Here is a 17182-nt window from a genome sequence, read left to right as displayed (position 1 = left end):
GCCCCACCCGGCTTTCCTTCCCAAGGTGGTGTCTGCTTTCCACATGGGCCAGGACATCTTTCTTCCGGTCTTCTGCCCTAAGCCCGATGAGACTAGTGAAGAGACTGCTTTCACGTTTTGGATATAAGAAGGGCTCTGGCTTTCTACGTAGATCGGACAAAACCTTTCCGTAAGTCAACTCAGCTTTGTATATCTACAGCTGATGGGATAAAGGGCCTCCCAGTGTCCATGCAAAAGGATTTCTAATTGGATCACCTCTTGTATTTGGACCTGCTACAAGTTAGCTTAAGTCCCTCTGCCGCTGATCGTCAAAGCCCACTCGACAGAGCGCAGGCATCCTCGGCAGCCTTCCTGGCACACATTCCTGTTGCCTGTCCTGGGAACCAGGCGCGGGTGTTGGTTTCGATTTCACAGGTGGCTGAGGCTGGCCAGGCGACAGCTGCCTGGAGATTGGCTGTCAGGTGAGAGAGAGATCTGTGAGAGGGCTCTACTGCTTCCAGTCCGATCCCAAGTTTAGTGTGCTGTTACATTTTCTTGTTGGTAACTGTCCTGGCCTCCTGTCTCGAGATTTATACCTTCACCAAGATAATAGCATGATTTCATAAAAGGCGATATTTGCTTCTTTGCTTTGCCATTGGCTATCACTCTCACACTCTCACTCATTCCTTAACATTAATTGATTAGATATTCATAATCATGAATACAATTGGCAGTATAGAACAATGCAGCTTTAAGCAAGCATCTAACACCATTGGGTCAATTTGGGCTTGTGGCTTTGTAACAGCATAAAAGGAAACTGTGCAGACTGTACTTGAAAGAGCAAGTGGGGCGGGGGCCGTGTACAGGCTACATTTCCAATCCAGGACATCTGTAAAGCTGTGACGTGGTCCTCGGTATACACGGTCACAGCCCACTATGCCATCACGCAACAGGCCAGGGATGATGCTGGCTTCAGCAGAGCTGTACTGCAATCTACATGTTCCTGAACTCCTTATCCGCCTCCAAGGGTACTGCTGGGAGTCACCTAAGTTGAATGGACATGAACAATCACTCGAAGAAAAGACAGTTACCTTTTTCCATAACTGGTGTTCTTCGAGATGTGTTGCTCATGTCCATTCCTCCCTTCCCACTGTTGGAGTTTCCAGCAAGAAGTAACTGAGGGTGGAGGGAGCCGGCGGCACCCTATATGCCAAAGCAGACCCGCGGCACTCCAGGGGGCGCCAGAGACGATTCTCTACAGATACTGCTGAGGGAAAAACGTATGGCACCAGTGCATGTGTCGAGCACACACACCTAAGTTGAATGGACATAAGCAACACATCTCGAAGAACACTAGTTACGGAAAAAGGTAACTGTCTTTTCTCTGGCTGTCCAGACTGTTTTATTGAACAGTATAAAACCATCCACTAGATACATTGACACTGTGAAAGGAAGAGTTTTTTCTGCCTGGTCTCAGGAATAAAGTATTCCTTCTTTGCAGACCAAAGTCTGTGACGTCCTGGAATATTTTCTCCACATAAAGGAATAGATTCTGTTTGTCTAACAGCATCTTGAAACTTGAAGCTGGTATTATCCATTCTGATGGGTCCACCTTTTGAGCTCTGGCTTCACCTTCTTTTTTTTATATCTTTCAGGTAAAGTGGCTTTCCTTACCATTGACCAGAAGGGTAGGGAAATGACATCTTCTCAGTTGTTAGTCTTGTGTGCAGACACGTTGAAGGGGAAGGTGGTTTCCACACAAAGGATTTCTAATTAGATTACAACATGTTTACCAATGTGTTATGAGATTCTAAAAATAACACCTCATGTAAAAACGCTCTCAGCAGACTCTACAATAGCTCTAGCAGCTTCAAAATCCTGTTGAGGAAACATCCCTGTTTCTGACATTTGCAGAGCAGTTACCTGATTATCTGTTCCTGTGTTCACCAAGCATTACATATCTCAGTAGCTTCCAAGGATGGAGCCAGCTTGGGAAAGATGGTTCTGCAATTCTTCCAGATAGACTCCAAGTCCTGCCTCTATCATAAATTACTTTGATGTCGCCTAGCATGGAATGGACATGTGCAATCACTTGCAGAAGAAGAAAAGGCTACTTGTGTGCTTTATAACTATTATTCTTCGAGATGTGTTGCATGTTTCCCTTTCATGATATGTCCTCCTTCCATAATGCTTCAGAGTCCAGTTCATTTTGGATTCCAGTGTTAAGGAACCAAAGGGTGGTTGGGGTGGCTCTGCCTTTCATACTCTTAGCTGGGAGCATAAGCAGATGCAGGGTATCATTCTGGGAAAAATTTCCAGCTTTGGGCATGCACACAGCTAAAGTGGAATGGATATGTGCAACATATCTCAAAGTTCAACAGTTATGGAATAGATAAGTAACTATATCTTTCTATATATATCTACGTAAAATAAATATACACACACACGTATGTATATGTAATAGCACCTTTCATACTGAAGGATCCCAAAGAACTTTGAAAACTATGTATCAGATGAGTAATTGTGCAGCCATCTCCAGGATCAGCCAGTACATTGCCCAACTAGGTGCCTAGGTTAGGTTAACTTTTTGCTAAGGACACAAGGAGACAAGTAACAGACAAGACCTTAATTTTTAAGGTCTCTTGAAAGATCCCTGCCACCCTATATAATACACTAGGTATACTTCAGTTTATTTCCCTTAGATGATGAATAGCTGAGGTTATGTTTGCACAGCAAAAAAAACCCTGTAGCTAGCCCGTACCAGTCGACTCGGGGTTGTGGGTCTATTTCACTGCTTGGGTAGAGTTCTGGGTTTGGGCTGAAGCCTGGGCTCTAGGACCCTGTGTGGTTGCAGGGTCCCAGAGCTTGGGCTCCAGCCCAAGCCAACAAGTCTATACAACAATGAAACAGCCCTATAAGCCCGAGTTGGCTGGCACAGACCAACTGTGGGTTTTTCTTTTCTGTATAGACATACCCTAAGTCAGCCCCATTGAGATTTAAACCTTGGCTTCCAGAAGTCTAGTTATTTCAAGATTGACTTTTAGACCACTAGTCCTCTGTGGTTTAATATAGGTTAAAACATTATTTCACTACTTTACTTGCTTATCTACCAGTAGACAATATTGGTAGCTCAAACTTCTAAACTTTAGTGACTCATGTAGTTCTTAATGTATAGAATCTGGATCTGCCATTCTCTCCGCTCAGTGCTCGTTAGCATCTTTTTCTCCTTATTGCTTTCTCTGCCTGTTGCACTTTCTCCTATTTTTGTCTTGTCTCTTTGTACACACAAAAACTTAGATTACTCCTGGTTTGCCTTACTACTAGTGGAAACAGCTGTAGTAGTCAAGATTGCATGATTCTAATCAATTTAATTATGCTGCTGTCTTTACAAGGAAAGGTAGCTTAGCTTGTACACTGCAATACATCTGTGTATAAGTAGCACTGGCTGTCCTGGAGAAACCTGCTGGCAAAGTGCCTTATGGGTGAGAGGCAGACTTTTGATGAGGGAGCATGGCAGAGTTGCTCATATAGTAGAGGTTAGATTTAGGCTAGATTTGTTACACATAATTGTGTTTGTAATAGGAATGCTGTTATGGATTTTAAATGGAACCTAAGGAATGCTTTATAATCCACAAGTCTTAACTCTAAGCATTCTAGAACTTGAATTTGAATCTGAGTAGTTGATAGGCCAGGTCAGGATTGAAAAACTGCTACCGCTATGACCATAAGCGGTACAATCTGTGTTGGTCAATGCCGAGTGCTGGGCGGTGGTTAATTAACCCAGAAACTTCAGGAAGCACTAATGGCTTTGGACTGATGAGCACCTGAGGAGGGTAGTGGAACCCTTGATAGAGGAAATGCCATCAAGAGGCGGATGAGCAAATTCACTCAGTGTTTTTGCCAATGACATCCACACAGGACAGATTGGGTCCTTCAGCTGTGGCTGATCACCAATGTAGGAGTGGAGCCCTGAAAGGCAGACAGATGGAAGATCTGCTTTGCTCTGGCAACTCCTGCAGCGTAACTGGTTCAAAATGTATTGACTCCCGTCCTTCCTTTGGTCCAAACCAGTGAAGTCAAGAGAGGGACGCTGACATATGGACAAAGCAGCGCCTCCATATCAACTACCCAGGCTATCGCAGCCACATCACATGGAGAGGACATTCCATCCTTGCTGGTAACATGGACACAACACAGAAGATGGCAGTGACAGGTTATAAGCTCTCACTTGATTGGCATAGAGAAGAGCGCCACGGGCCATCTTCGACAGTGGGAGGAATCACTGCGTTCCATTGGTCAGCCACTGCCCGCCATAAAGCTGGGCAGCCCCCAGACAACTGGATGCTGACCCACCACAGTCTGCCCACCTCCTGGAATGCGTGGGGCTAGACCCAAAAGTTAAATGGCAGATGGAAATCTTGTACCTGGCAGAAATAAGAAACCAAGAACTTTCCGGCTTGGTAGCTGGAATGTCAGGACCATGTGTCTGGAATTGACAGACAATGATGACCTATAATACACAGCAACAAAGAATCCTGTGGCACCTTATAGACTAACAGACGTTTTGCAGCATGAGCTTTCGTGGGTGAATACCCACTTCTTCAGATGCAAGTAGGTATTCACCCACGAAAGCTCATGCTGCAAAACGTCTGTTAGTCTATAAGGTGCCACAGGATTCTTAGTCTGGATCTGTAAAAGCAACAAACACGGCTACCCCTCTGATACTATAATACACAAGCAGCGTACGGAAGTCAGCTTTGATACACCATGAGCTGTACAAACTCAATGTTGACATTGCAGCACTTCAAGAAACAAGACTTGTAGATGCTGGTTCTGTCTAAGAGACCAATTACACCTTCTTTTGGTAAGGTAACAGCAGCAAAGAAAATCATCTGCATGATGTTGGTTTTGCTGTAAGAAACAAGTGGGTAAAGATCCTAGAAACACCCATTGAGACGTCAAAACGTATCATCTCACTTAAACTTCAGACAACCATCGACTCTGTGAACATTGTTTGTGCCTGTGCACCAACACTCAAATCTAGCCTGAAGGAGGAGAATACATTTTACAACTCTTTGCATCAGGTCATCAAAATAATACCATCAGCTGAGCAATTTTTCCTCCTTGGTGACTTTAATGCAAGAGTCGGTGCAGACAACAACTCAGGGCCAGATTGCCTAGGATAGTGATTTCCAAACTTGGGATGCTGCTTGTGTAGGGAAAGCCCCTGGCGGGCCAGGCTGGTTTTTTTTCCTGCCGCATCTGCAGGTCCGGCCAGTCGCGGTTCCCACTGGCTGCGGTTTGCTGCTTCAGGCCAATGGGAGCTGCTGGTTTGAAGAAAATGGGACTGGTTTGAAGAAAATGAATCGGAACTATTACCTCTCATCAACATTAAGAACACAGCCTATCTGGAACACAACAAAAAGCCAACAGAGTGCACCAAAGTGAGACTTCGACGTGCAAAAATTGAGATACAGTGAGCAAGCAGACTCTATTTAAATCATAACTGGATCAAGTTCTGTGAAGAGATACAGACAGCCTCAGACATAGGCCTGGTCCACACTAGGACTTTAATTTGAGTTTAGCAGCGTTAATTCGAATTAACCGTGCACCCGTCCACACCACGAAGCTATTTAATTCGACATAGAGGGCTCTTTAGTTCGACTTCTGTACTCCTCCCCGACGAGGGGAGTAGCGCTAAATTCGACATGGCTATGTCGAATTAGGCTAGGTGTGGATGCAAATCGAACTTAGTAGCTCCGGGAGCTATCCCACAGAGCTCCACTCTGTTGACGCTCTGGACAGCAGTCCGAGCTTGTATGCTCTGACCAGCCACACAGGAAAAGCCCTGGGGAAATTTGAATTCCTTTTCCTGTCTGGCCAGTTTGAATCTCATTTCCTGTGTGGACGTCGTGGCGAGCTCAGCAGCACTGGCAACGATGCAGAGCTCTCCAGCAGAGGAGTCCAGGGAATCTCAGACTAGAAAGAGGGCCCCAGCATGGACTGACCAGGAAGTCTTGGATCTCATTGCTGTGTGGGGCGATGAGTCTGTGCTTTCGGAGCTGCGCTCCAACAAACGGAATGCAAAGACCTACGAGAAGGTCTCCAAAGCCATGGCACTCAGAGGATACAGCCGGGATACAACGCAGTGCTGCGTGAAAGTCAAGGAGCTGAGACAAGGCTACCAAAAAATCAGAGTGGCAAACGGACGCTCCGGAGCCCAGCCCCAGACATGCCGGTTCTACGAGGCACTGCATGCCATTCTCGGTGGGTCTGCCACCACTGCCCCACCAGTGTGCGTGGACTCTGAGGATGGGATACTGTCGACGGACTGTTCCTTGGAGATGTTCGCGGACGGGGAAGATGAGGAGGACGAGGCAGTCGACAGCGCTTACAACGCTGATTTCCCCGACAGCCAGGATCTCTTCATCACCCTCACTGAGATCCCCTACCAACCCTCCCTAGCCGTTAACCCGGACCCTGAATCAGGGGAAGGATCAGTCTGTAAGTGCTTTAAACATGTTAATATTTATTTTTAATGGAGCAGGAATAGTTACTAGTTGAAAAGAAGGTCAATATATATGGGGATGGAACAGAAATCCTCTTGGGAGATTTCCGAGATGCTCTCCTGCAGGTAATCGAAAAGCCTCCGCATGAGGTTCCTGGGGAGAGCTGCCTTATTGGGTGCTCCGTGGTAGCACACTTTTCCGCACCAGGCTATCATCAGGTACTCCGGGAACATTGCCTCCACGAGCATGGCAGCATAGGCCCCTGGTTTGTGCTGGCTTTCATGCAGCATGCGCTCTCTATCTGCCTCAGTGACTCTCCTCAGGGTGATCTCGCTCGGAGACTCCTGCATTTAATTACAGTAATTTGTGTACTATTAGTATTGGGAGTGCTTCACTGTTCCTTTGCTTAACAATGAGCGTCACTTTACAGCTACGTGGTGGAGGCTGCAGAGTGGCAGCATACAGGGATCTTTCCCAGGGAACAGATGCGAGGGGGTGCAACAGGGGCAGAGTTTATGCTTTCAGGATTGCCTGTAGCAAGAGGACAGTGGTATACATTGACTTTTAAGCAGCCAAAAGTTTTTGGCTTACCATGCCTGGCTGCTCCACGGATTCTGCTGTCCTGCCCCTCTTGTCTGATCTGCAGTGCAATCCCCCAGGCAATGAAAGCGAATTCCGAAAATTCGAACTTTCCCTGAGTGAGTGCTGTGCATGGTCTTGTCCACAGAGATTGACTAGACTATGTTTCTTCTTTGCAAAACTGTATCTTTATAAGGAAGTCAATCCCTGTTTCCCATCACACAGCTGCAACTGTATTCCGACCTGCTCCAGCATGCCCCTCACAGAGGCTGGCGCAGATTAGGCAGCGCAAGAAAAAGACACGGGACGAAATGTTCACAGAACTTATGGGCTGCTCCCGAGCCGAGGTGGCCCAGCAGAGCCAGTGGAGGGAGAACCTCTCTCAGCAGCAGCGCTCACACAGCGAACGGGAGGACAGATGGCGTCTGGAGGACCAGCAGGCGACTCAAACGCTGCTTGGACTAATGAGGGAGCAATGGACACGCTCAGGCACCTTGTGGATGTTCTGCAGGACCGCAGGCAGGAGGACAGAGCCCCCCTGCACTGTATCTGCAACCACCCTCCCCCGCCACAAAGTCCAATACCCCCCTCACCCAAAATAACAAGAAGGAGGTGCGCCTGGGGCCGTGAAAACTGTCACTCCACCCCAGCAGAGTGCTCAAGTACCAAAAAGCTCTCATTCGCTAAATTTTGAGAAGTCCTTCCCTTCCTGGATCACCCAAGCCCAAATCCCAGTTTCGTCCCCTCACTGTGTAGTTGATTATTAAAAATAGTTTGCTGTTCATTACTGTTTCCGTCATGTTTCTTTACAGAAGACTTTGTGTGAAGGGGGGGAGGGGTTTGGTAATTGCATAGGACGGTCACCATTACCTGGGTACAGACACGGGGGCAGGATCTACAGCAGGTCACACACACAGTGCAGTCACTAGGCACTCTGGTCAGTCTGGGAGGTGTTTTTCATGTTCTGTGCATAGGTGGCAGGTGCCCTGCTCCAGCTATATTTGGAGCTGGGTCTCTCCCCCGGCCCTGCCTGGATCGGGCCCTGGCCCCCACGGGTCTCCCCCTGCCCCGCTGCGCTGCGTACCTGCCTGACAGTAGAGCGGCTCCCCGCAGAAATGCTGTCTGATGCCCCAGGGTCCTAGCGCCTGCCATCCACAAATGGCAAGGCAGGCTGCCCTTACCCTGCCCTTGCACCATAGCCCTGAGCCTCTCCAATGCCCCAAACCCTCAGCCCCAGCCAGAGCCCTCATCCCCCTACACCTCCTCCCACTTCCCACACACCCCTCACCCCTTCCTACGCCCCCACTCCCAGCCCAGAGCCTGCACCCCTCACCCCTTCCTTCACACCCACCTGTAAACGTCCTCCCCCCAGTCCTCCCTCGCCACAAGCCCACATAGCCCCCGCACACAGAGTCCCGAAAAGGAGGGATGGCAGGCTTTGTTGAAACAACCAGTCCGGCAGTGCAGACCGCTCTAGGGGCAGGAGCCTGTCATTCCTCGAGTGTAGAAGCGGTCTGTACATCACTGCACACCCTACCCACCACAGTCTGTGTCCCTGTTTCAACCCTTTAACGCGAATTCATTAGTAAAGAAAACGTTGTTAATTAACAATATTCCATTAACTTTATTTTTAAACGTGTGTTGGAAGGGGGGAAACGTGGTGAACGGGCTATGTAACCGCAAAAGAAAGTCAACAGTAACTGAAAGAGGGGCAGGTTGAGCTTCTCTGTAAAGAACCTGAACAGTCACAGGTTACCCTGCAACCTGAGGAATCTATCTTTCAAAGCCTCCTGGATGCACAGCGCTTACCGCTGGGCTCTTCTAATTGCTCGGGTGTCTGGCTGAGCATAATCAGCAGCCAGGCGATTTGCCTCAACCTCCCATCCCGCCATAAAGGTCTCCCCCTTGCTCTCACAGAGATTGTGGAGCACACAGCAAGCAGCAATAACAATGGGGATATTGGTTTCGCTGAGATCCGAGCGAGTCAGTAAGCTTCGCCATCTCCCCTTGAGACGTCCAAAAGCACACTCCACCACCATTCTGCACTTGCTCAGCCGGTAGTTGAAGAGTTCCTTGTCGCTGTTCAAGGCCCCTGTATAGGGCTTCATGAGCCAGGGCATTAGCGGGTAGGCTGGGTCCCCGAAGATCACTATAGGCATCTCCACATCCCCAACAGTTATTTTGTGGTCCGGGAAGAAACTACCTTTCTGCAGGCATCTAAACAGACCAGAGTTCCTGAAAACACGCGCGTCATGAACCTTGCCCAGCCACCTGACGTTGATGTTGGTAAAGCGTCCCCTATGGTCCACCAGTGCTTGCAGCACCATTGAAAAGTAGCCCTTTCGGTTAATATACTGGCTGGCCTGGTGGGCTGGTGCCAGGATAGGGATGTGAGTCCCATCTATAGCCCCACCGCAGTTTGGGAATCCCATCGCGGCGAAGCCATCTATGACGACCTGGACGTTTCCCAGGGTCACTACCTTCGAGAGCAGGAGCTCAACGATTGCGTTGGCTACTTGCATCACAGCAACCCCCACGGTAGATTTGCCCACGCCAAAGTGGTTCGCTACTGACCGGTAGCTGTCTGGCGTTGCAAGTTTCCAGAGGGCTACGGCCACTCACTTCTGCACACTCAGGGCTGCTCGCATGCGGGTGTCCTTGCGCTTCAGGGCAGGGGACAGCAAGTCACACAGTTCAAGGAAAGTGCCCTTACGCATCCTGAAGTTTCGCAGCCACTGTGATTCATCCCAGACCTGCCGCACTATGTGGTCCCACCAGTCCGTGCTTGTTTCCCGGGCCCAGAATCGCCGTCCCATAGCATGAACATGACCCATTGCCACCATGATCTCCACGGCGCGGCGTACCGTGCTTTCTGAGAGGTCTGTGCCACTCTGAGACTTCATGTCCTCACCGCGCTGCCGGAGTCTCCTCGCCCGATTTCTCAGCATCTGACTGTTGAAGAGGTGTACAATAAGGTGCGAGGAGTTGACAACGGCCATAAGTGCAGCGATGATTGCAGCGGGCTCCATGATTGCAGTGGAGTGCTGTGGTGTCCGCACTGTCACTAACAGGAAAAGTGCGCGAACTGATTTCCCGCCGGCGGCAGTGACGGTGGAATGCTGACAGTTACCCAAGACCACCCTCGACACAGTTTTTCCCCCCAGCATGCATTGGGGGGAAATCCCAGAATTCCAATGGGCAGCGGGGAGTGCGGGAACTGTGGGATAGCTTACCACAGTGCACCGCTTCCAATTTCGACGCTTGCCCCGTTAGTGTGGACTCACAAAGTCGAATTAGTGTCCTTACTGTGGACACACAAACTGGACTTTGTAAGGTCGATTCTACAAATTCGACTTAAGTTGATTCGAACTACTCTTGTAGTGTAGACATACCCATAGGAAACCTCAAAGTCATGTATGATGACCTAAGGAAAGCTCTAAGTCCCACTGTCAACAAGGTTGCCCTCCTCAAATCACACAGCGGTAAAATCATTACAGATAAAAGCAAGCAGTTGTCTCATTGGGTCGAACACTATTTAGAGCTATAAGCACAAGAAAGAAACATCGCCAGCAAATCACTGGATCAAATACCAACGCTACAGTCATGCCAGAGCTAGATGTGGAGCCCACTGTAGAAGAGCTAAGCAAGGCCATTGATTTTCTATCAATTGGCAATGCTCCTGGAAAAGATGGCATCCCAGCAGAAATCCTCAAGTGTGGGAAAGACAGCCTATTGCCATATCTTTATCAGCTGCTTCTTAAGTGCTGGAAAGAGTGTGAGGTACCACAAGAGATGCGTGATGCAAACATCATCACTTTGTAAAAAATAAAGGCGAAAAGGGTGACTACAACTACAGCGGTATCTCGCTACTAAGCGTAGCAGGAAAAGCTTTCACAAAAGTCATCTGAGGGTACGTCTTCACTACCGGCCATATCAGCAGGTAGCAATCGATTTCTCGGGGATCGATATATCGCGTCTCATCTAGACGCGCTATATCGATCCCCGAACGCGCTCCTGTCGACTCCGTAACTCCACCAATGCGAACGGCGGTAGCGGAGTTGACATGGGGAGCCGCGGACGTCGATCCCGCGCCGTGAGGACGGTAAGTAATTCGATCTAAGGTACTTCAACTTCAGCTATGCTATTCACATAGCTGAAGTTGCGTATCTTAGATCGACCCCCCCCCTAGTGTAGACCAGCCCTTAATGCGCCTACAACAGCTGGTGAATCGTGTCTACCTTGAATCACAGTGTGGATTCAGAGCTGGAAGATCAACTGCAGACACAATATTTTCTCTGCGTCAACTCCAAGAAAATTGCAGAGAGCAAAACCGACCATTGTACATCGCCTTCGTGGACCTAACCAAAAGCATTCGACACAGTCAGCAGAGCAGATCTATTTGCAATACTAGAAAGAATAGGATGTCCACCAACCCTGTTAAGTCTTATATGTTCATTCCACAACAACATGAGAGCAACTGTCCAGTTTGACGGATCCACTTAAAACAACTCTTGAGATGAAAAGCGGAGTGAAGCAAGGATGTGTTCTTGCCCCTACACTCTTTGAAATCTTCTTCTCAATACTCTTGAACTGTGTGTTTAAGGACATGAAAGTTGGAGTGTATCGCCACACAAGATCAGATGGGAAACTCTTCAACCTGTCCTGACTTAAATCAAAGACCAAAGTCAAAAAGGTGCTAATCAGGGAACTTCTATTAGCTGATGATGCTGCCCTCATAGCCCACGATGAAGATCTTTTACAAGAACTCATGGACCGCCTTTCAAATACCTGTCAGGCACTTGCTCTCGCCATGAGCATTAAGAAAACATGCAATCCTAATGCTGTGTTTTATTTATTGTATTTATTATTTAAGACATTGCAAGAGTGATTTTGTAGCTGTTTATCTTAGTATCTTGATATCAATAGTTTTTCCTATGCATTGTTTGTTTCAGTCAAATCAAATATTTAACACAAAAAGCAATTAATCCCACCAACCCACTCCAAGTATGTTTCAGGTGTTTTATACTTGCAAAGTATTGACTTTGGTTCCATAAATAGGTTTGTTCAGAGATATTATTATTAAAAAAGTAACTGAATATTTGTGTTTATATAAGAAAACCTATATATGACTAGTTTTCTGTCAACATTGCTTCACTTTATTTAAATGTACTGCTATTTAATAACCTATGGTGGGGTTTTGTCTGGTAGAGTCTCTATATATAATGTTTGAGATTTTGTGTGTTTGTTTCTGTTTTTAGCCTGAACACTCCACCTGGAACAAAAATTAAGCTGTCAGGAATTGTTGAAGTGAAAAATGGATTCCTGCTTTTGGATGACAGTAACACTGTAGTTCTTGGCGGTGAAGTGGAGCATCTTATAGAAAAGTGGGAGTTACAAAGGGTGAGGTAACATCACTGTGAATTCTTGTCTTACAGGAGGTTAATTATATATAACTTCTGCAAGCTAATTGTGACTAATAAAATGTTAGAAGTTTTTATACAATAATAGTATTTTAAATGCAAATATTTAGAACTTTGCTGCCCAAGTTATTGTTATGTGTAAAGCCAAATGACCTTAATTAAATGTAATTTATGCTGCAGTTCAGATGCTGCCCACGCAGAAAGCAGTGAAGACCTTTCAGCAACAAATGATTCCTTTTTTATTCTGCAGAATATTAAATTTAAAATGTGGGTTAAAAATTATATTGGCCAGCAAAGTGTCTTTAACTAATCATTCTCTTCACCTGAAGCAGGTATGCAATGTATTTAAGTGTGGTGGTGGTTGGCAGGATTCTTGTGGTTTCCCTGACCAGTGCGTATAGGTTTTTTTCTTGCAACATAATTTTAAAATAAAAGCTTTTCAGTAGTAGTCTGTAGCATACTTTTATGTTAACTATGTTTAAACATAATTTTTGCTTATGTTTCAACAGTAGTATAAATAAGGCTGCAGTTACATAAGATGAACTGAAGGTGTTGAGAGCTTATAAAGAAACCACAAAGACTTTTAATTTCGTTCACTCCACTCTAATATGGCCAAATTAGGAGAGCATATCAGTGGAGAAAATGTTACAGGCTGGCTATTTCCTTCTCCTGTATAAATGTTAATACAAAGCAGTGATGATTATTCCCAGAGCAGGAAACGCTGGACTTGTGACAGTGTTCCAGTTTGTTGATTGATTTCTGTTATATTAAATGGATAATGTAGATTTAGTCATTTTGCCAAATGGATGTAGGGAACATTGAGTGGTATTTGATGGCTCAGAAAGTAGACCTGTTGCATATGTCAGCCAATCGAAGATCATCTTATCCATGAGCATTATTTTCAAATGACGCTAATTTTGGCAAAAATACTCTTTGTTATTGTTGAAAATATCTTTGGTCTTAGTACCGGTATATGAAGTGTTTTTTTTTTAAACTATTTTGGACAAACTAAATCATAATTGATTTGAATGATTTTGAGTTATGAAAACACACAAAAAGAAAATGTGTGTTAATGTCTTTTTGTGCTCCTGAAAATGAAAAAATAATTGTAAAAAAAATCAATATAATCTATAAACTATGTAGGTATCCTTAAGCAATGCTGCCTTCATAAAAAGAATGTCCTAAATGCTAAATCAAATTATGTAATCTCATATTCTGTGGGTCTCCAAATCTGGTGTCATAAAGGGAAGAGAATTCCAAAGGTCAGGGCTGTCAGGTGTAGAGCTCCGCTAATATCCTTGAAAATTCAGCTCTGGGGCCGACAGCAAAATAATTTCATTCAATCATCTCTGTCTCATCTCATTGTCTCTATTAGAGTATAGGTTAAAAAGAGGTCTCTTGGGCCTGGACTACACTACGAGTTTAGGTCAAATTTAGCAGTGTTCAATTGAATTAACCCTGTACCCATCCACACAACGAAGCCATTTTTGTCAACATAAAGGGCCCTTAAAATTGATTTCTGTACTCCTCCCTGATGAGGGGAGTAGCCCTGAAATCGACATTGCCAGTTTGAATTATGGTTAGTGTGGATGCAATTTGACGGTATTGGCCTCCGGGAGCTATCCCACAGTGTAGCATTGTGACCGCTCTGCACAGCAATCTGAACTCGGATGCACTGGCCAGGTAGACAGGAAAAGCCCTGCGAGCTTTTGAATTTCATTTCCTGTTTGCCCAGTGTGGAGAACTGATCAGCACAGGTGACTATGCAGTCCCAGAATCGAAAAAGAGCTCCAGTATGGACCGTATGGGAGGTACTGGATTTGATCGCCTTATGGGGAGACGAATACGTGCTATCCGAACTCTGTTCCAAAAGACGGAATGCCAAAACATTTGAAAAAATCTCCAAGGCCATGATGGACAGAGGCCACAACAAGGACTCAACATGGTGCCGCGTGAAACTTAAGGAGCTGAGACAAGCATACCAGAAAGCCAAAGAATTAAACAGACGCTCCGGGACAGAGCCGCAGACATGCCGCTTCTACACTGAGCTGCATGCAATTCTGGGGGAAGGGGGCTGCCACCACTACCCCACCCCTGTCCGTGGACTCTGATGATGGGGTACTGTCAGTTGCCATGCCTGAGGATTTTGCGGACGGGGAAGATAATTATGATGATGATGAGGAGGACGAGGTAGAGGAGATCACACAGCACACTGTTCTCCCTGACAACCAGGATCTTTTTCTCACCCTGACTGAAGTAGCCTCCCAACCCTCCCAAGGCGGTATCCCGGACCATGCAGATGCAGAAGGGACCTCTGGTGAGTGTACCTTTGTAAATATAAAACATGGCTTGCCTGTGGTTGAAAAGAAATCCTCTCCGCAGTTAGCCAAGCAGTGCTGGGGGTGGGGAGGCATTGGCGCTGAGCTTTTCGCATTTGGCTAGCAGGGATCTTCCCTGATACCAGCCACATGGTGCGGTGGGGGGAGGGTTAAATCGGTCATCCCAGAGAAAACGATAGGGGGGTGGGGGGTTAGTTTGGATTCTGCTGCTGCACATTAACACGAAAACCACAGCCCTAAATGGACAACTCAACGGGCTTTGTTTGGTATGGGAAAGGAGGGCGCTGCTGTTATGAAGGTTGCAGAATCCGAAAGACTATGGCTTACCATGGCCGCCTGCAAGCCGAATTCTGTTGCCCGGCGTGTTTGATCGCTAACACCAAAGCCGCAGGCATTCAATATAAGATGCACAAAATGACCTTGTACCGAAATGACATGTGCTATGTAATGTGAATAGTGTTGTTCACCGTGAAAGAGTATACCCATTGTTCTGTAAAATGTATCTTTTAAAATACTTCTCTCCCTTTTTTTCCTCCCACAGCTGCAAATGTTTCAAGCCTCCCTCCTCCATCCCAAAGGCTATCTCAGATAAGGTGGCGAAAAAACCGCACGCATGATGAAATGTTCTCTGAGCTCAACAGAAAGTGTGGAGGGACACAATAGCACAGGACAGGAAAGCGGCCAATGAACGTGAGGAGAGGTGACGGCAGGAAGATCAGAGGAGGCAGGATGCAACGCTGGGGCTGCTGCAAGAAGAAGCGGACATGATCCGGCGTCTGGTGGATGTTCAGGAACGTCAGCTGGAGAGACTGCTGCTACAGCCCCTGTTTAACTGCCCTCCCTCCTCCCCAATTTCCATAGCTGCCTCCTCACCCAGACGCCCAGTGGGAGGCTCCAGGCACCCAACCACTCCACCCCAGTGGACAGAAGGCTGTCATTCAACAAGTATTGAGGTGGCCTTTTCCTTCCCTCCTCCCCTCCTCTCACACCCCACCCGGGCTACCTTGTGAGTTATCTCCCTATTTTTATAATCAATTAATAAAGAATACATGGTTTTTAAACGATAGTGACTTTATTTCCAAGCTGTGATTGAAGAGGGAATGGCGGTTGGCTTACAGAGAATTAGAGTCAACCAAGGATGCGGGTTTTCATCAAGGAGAAAGAAATAGAACTGTCACACAGTACTCTGGCCAGTCATTAAACTGGTTTTCAAAGCTTCTCTGATGCGCAGTGCTTCCTGATGTGCTCTTCTAATCGCCTTGGTGTCTGGCTGTGCGTAATCAGTGGCCAGGCGATTTGCCTCAACCTCCCACCCAGTCATAAACATCTCCCCCTTACTCTTACAGAAATTGTGGAGCATACAGCAAGCAGCAATAACAATGGGGATATTAGTTTCGCTGAGGTCTGAGTGAGTCAGTAAACTGCACCAGCGATCCTTCAAACGTCCAAATGCACTCTCTACTACCATTCTGCACTTGCTCAGCCTATAGTTGAACAGCTCCTTACTACCGTTCAGGGTACCTGTGTATGGCTTCATGAGCCAGGGCATTAAGAGGTAAGCTGGGTCCCCAAGGATAACTATAGGCATTTCAACATCTCCAACAGTTATTTTCTGGTCTGGGAAGTAAATCCCTTCCTGAAGCCGTTTAAACAGATCAGAGTTTCTGAAGACGCAAGCATCATGAACCTTTCCCAGCCATCCCACGTTAATGTTGGTGAAAAGTCCCTTGTGATCCACTCGTGCTTGCAGCAGCCTTGAAAAGTACCCCTTGCGGTTTATGTACTGGTTGCCTTGGTGGTCTGGTCCCAAGATAGGGATATGGGTTCCGTCTATTGCCCCACCACAGTTAAGGAATCCCATTGCAGCAAATCCATCTGCTATGACCTGCACATTTCCCAGAGTCACTACCTTTGATAGCAGCAGCTCAGTGTTTGCGTTGGCTACTTGCATGACAGCAATCCCCACAGTAGATTTGCCCACTCCAAATTGAGTCCCGACTGACCGGTAGCTGTCTGGCATTGCAAGCTTCCAGAGGGCTATCGCCACTCGCTTGTGAACTGAGAGGGCTGTTCTCATCTTGGTATTCTTACGGTTCAGGGCAGGGGAAAGCAAGTCACAAAGTTCCATGAAAGTGCCCCTTATGCATGCAAAAGTTTCGGAGCCACTGGGATCGTCCCAGACCTGCAACACTATGCAGTCTCACCAGTCTGTGCTTGTTTCCCGGGCCCAGAATCTGCATTCCACAGCATGAACCTGCCCCATTAACACCATGATGTCCACATTGGTGGGGCCCGTGCTTTGAGAGAAGTCTGTGTCCATGTCCTCATCACTGCTGTCACCTCCTCGCCTGATTTT

At 46.9% G+C, this 17182-nt stretch overlaps 1 protein-coding gene across 2 annotated transcripts in view; it reads left to right on the top strand.

Annotated features, from left to right (window-relative positions):
* TDRD3 (tudor domain containing 3) overlaps positions 1–17182 on the top strand; it is a 271154-nt gene that overhangs the window by 136523 nt on the left and 117449 nt on the right. For both annotated transcript variants that reach the window (XM_045012123.1, XM_045012124.1), the window contains one exon: positions 12326–12467. In XM_045012123.1, the coding sequence (XP_044868058.1) occupies positions 12326–12467 (142 nt within the window). The remainder of the gene's footprint in view (positions 1–12325; positions 12468–17182) is intronic.

Source organism: Mauremys mutica, chromosome 1 (genome assembly GCF_020497125.1).
Source record: "Mauremys mutica isolate MM-2020 ecotype Southern chromosome 1, ASM2049712v1, whole genome shotgun sequence".
NCBI lineage: Eukaryota > Metazoa > Chordata > Testudines > Geoemydidae > Mauremys > Mauremys mutica.
The sequence above is the reverse complement of the archived record's forward strand: the minus strand, read 5'-3'. Positions and strand labels throughout refer to the sequence as shown.